Below are 2,723 nucleotides of genomic sequence, written 5' to 3'. Positions count from 1 at the left end.
GGGGTCCCTGTGGGTCCCTACGGGTTCCCCCAGACCTCCCCACGGCCCACCTGGATGACGAAGGCGCCCAGGACGATGGAGAAGACAATGGGATCTCCATGGAGAGCTGTGGTCTCTGTAGATCTCCTCCATGTCTGGAGGTCCCCACAGGTCCCCTCCATGTCTGGGGGGTCCCTGGAGGTCCCCGTGGACCCCCTCTGTGTCTGGGGGTCCCTATGGGTTCCTCAGACCTCCCCATGGCCCACCTGGATGACGAAGGCGCCCAGGACGATGGAGAAGACAATGGGATCTCCATGGAGAGCTGTGGTCCCCAAAGGTCCCCTCCATGTCTGGGGGTCCCCATGGGTCCCCCTGACCTTCCCTTGGCCCAACTGGATGGCAAAGGTGACCAGGACGATGGAGAAGACGACGGGGTCCCCACGGGTGCCCCCACAGGTCCCCCCCCAACAGGGTGTCTGGGCTTCCCCACGGGTCCCCCCGGTCCCCCAGAGCTTGCCGTGGCCCACCTGGATGGCGAAGGTGCCCAGGACGATGGAGCAGAAGATGGGGTTGGCGAAGATGCCGTCAAAGACGTTCCTCTCGCCGTGGATCTTGCGGGCGTTGATCTCGTTGAAGAGCTGCATCATGACGAAGGTGTTGAAGATGATGGTGTAGTGCTCCGAGGGCGGCGAGTGCAGGGGGGCGTTGCGCCCGCTGTCGATGTCGAAGAAGACCTCCCCTGCCGCGGGGGCCGGGGCCACGTCAGCCGGTGGGGGGGACGGGACACCCCCCCCCCAGTCAGCCACGGGACGCGGCACCCCCTTGGGGACACGGCCACGGCGATACGTTCCCCCTCCACCCCCACCCCAAGCAGGACAAGGCCCACGGGTCCTTCCTGGGTTGGAGACCACGCGCTGTGGGGCCTCCTTCCCCACGGCACGTCCTTCCCCCGGCGCGGCCGTCTCGACGTACCGACGAAGAGGAGGGTGAAGATGATGATGAGCTGGTAGGCAGCGTGGCCCAGGATGTTCTTCATCATGGTGCGGGAGATGAGGGGCTTGTTGCGCCCGTAGGGTTTCCGCAGCAGCAGGGCCTCCGTGGGCGGCTCGGTGGCCAGCGCCAGCGAGGCGAAGGTGTCCATGATGAGGTTGACCCAGAGCATCTGCACGGCCTTCAGGGGCGAGTCCTGCGCGGGGGACAGGGATGGCGTCCACCGCTCCGTCCCCCCGAGGCCCTCCTGCTCCAGGCCTCCACCACCACCCGCCAGCTTGTCCGTCCATCTCTCTGTCCATCCATCTGCCAACCCACTGCTCTCTCCATCCGTTTGTCCGTCCACCCAGCCACTAACCCATCYGTCTGTCTCTCCATCCCTCCACAAGCCCCGTCCCTGTTTGTCCCTCCATCTGCTCATCCGTTCCTCCATCCATCCAACCCATCTGTCTCTCCACGCACTCGTCCATCCCCCCATCCACCCCTCAGTCCATCCTCCCACCTGCCAACATCATCCATCTCTCCATCTGCCAACCCACCCACCCATCTCTCCATCCACCCCATGACCTGTTCATCTCTCCATCCAAGCATCCACTGCTCAACTCATCCATGCCTTCATCCATCTGTCCACCCACCTCTCCATCCACCCCACAATCTGTTCATCTCTCCATCCAAGCATCCACCGGTCAACTCATCCATGCCTTCATCCATCTGTCCACCCACCTCTCCATCCACCCCACAATCTGTTCATCTCTCCATCCAAGCATCCACCGGTCAACTCATCCATGCCTTCATCCATCTGTCCACCCACCTCTCCATCCACCCCACAATCTGTTCATCTCTCCATCCAAGCATCCACCGGTCAACTCATCCATGCCTTCATCCATCTGTCCACCCACCTCTCCATCCACCCCACAATCTGTTCACCTCTCCATCCAAGTATCCACCGGTCAACTCATCCATGCCTTCATCCATTTGTCCATCCATCTCTCCATCCAAGCCGTCCTTCTCTCCATCCAAGCCGTCCTCCCCATCCAAGCTGTCCTTCCCTCCAAGTCGTCCTTCACTCCATCCACCCCACGACCCTCGGGCCTGTCCCCGCGCCCCACCTGGGTGATGCAGGCCCCGGTGAAGGCCACGAYGACGGCCACCACGTTGACGGTGAGCTGGAACTGGAGGAACTTGGAGATGCTGTCGTAGACGTTGCGGCCCCACATCACCGCCTTGACGATGCTCGAGAAGTTGTCGTCCGTCAGGATGATGTCGGACGCCTCCTTCGCCACGTCCGTCCCCGCGATGCCCTGGGGAGCCGGGCGTCACCGCGGGGGCCCCCCCCCTCCCGAGGCTGTGGGGCACCCCCGAAAGGAGAAATGGGGTCCCAAGGGGGTGACCCCAAGATGGGGACAGCGGGAGGACCCCTGAGGTGGGCACGGAGGTCCCCAAGGTCCCCTGAGGCAGAAATGGGGGTCCTCAGGGGACCTGAGGTGGGGACAGAGGGTGGGGGGGGCTCTGGGGGTCCCCTGAGGTGGGGATGGGAGAAGCTGGGGGTCCCCGAGATGGGGATGGAGGGAATTTGGGGGTCTGAGGGTCCCCCGAGATGGGTATGGGAGAAGTTGGGGGTCCCCAAGATGGGGATGGAGGGAATTTGGGGGTCTGAGGGTCCCCCAAGATGGGGATGGGAGAAGTTGGGGGTCCCCGAGATGGGGATGGAGGGAATTTGGGGGTCTGAGGGTCCCCCAAGATGGGGATGGAGG

The 2,723-nt window shown here is 63.5% G+C and overlaps 1 protein-coding gene across 1 annotated transcript in view; it reads right to left on the bottom strand.

The window, feature by feature from the left end:
* Positions 1–224: 224 nt before the first annotated feature.
* LOC112963394 (plasma membrane calcium-transporting ATPase 3-like) overlaps positions 225–2,723 on the bottom strand; it is a 15,218-nt gene continuing 12,719 nt past the window's right edge. Inside the window, 3 exon segments of the mRNA XM_026060392.1 lie at positions 225–718; positions 952–1,165; positions 2,079–2,270. Of these exon segments, the coding sequence (XP_025916177.1) occupies positions 225–718; positions 952–1,165; positions 2,079–2,270 (900 nt within the window).

The sequence above is a fragment of the Apteryx rowi genome, unplaced genomic scaffold (genome assembly GCF_003343035.1).
Source record: "Apteryx rowi isolate R43461 unplaced genomic scaffold, aptRow1 scaffold_1685, whole genome shotgun sequence".
Lineage (NCBI taxonomy): Eukaryota > Metazoa > Chordata > Aves > Apterygiformes > Apterygidae > Apteryx > Apteryx rowi.
This window is presented reverse-complemented; position numbering and strand designations above follow the sequence as displayed.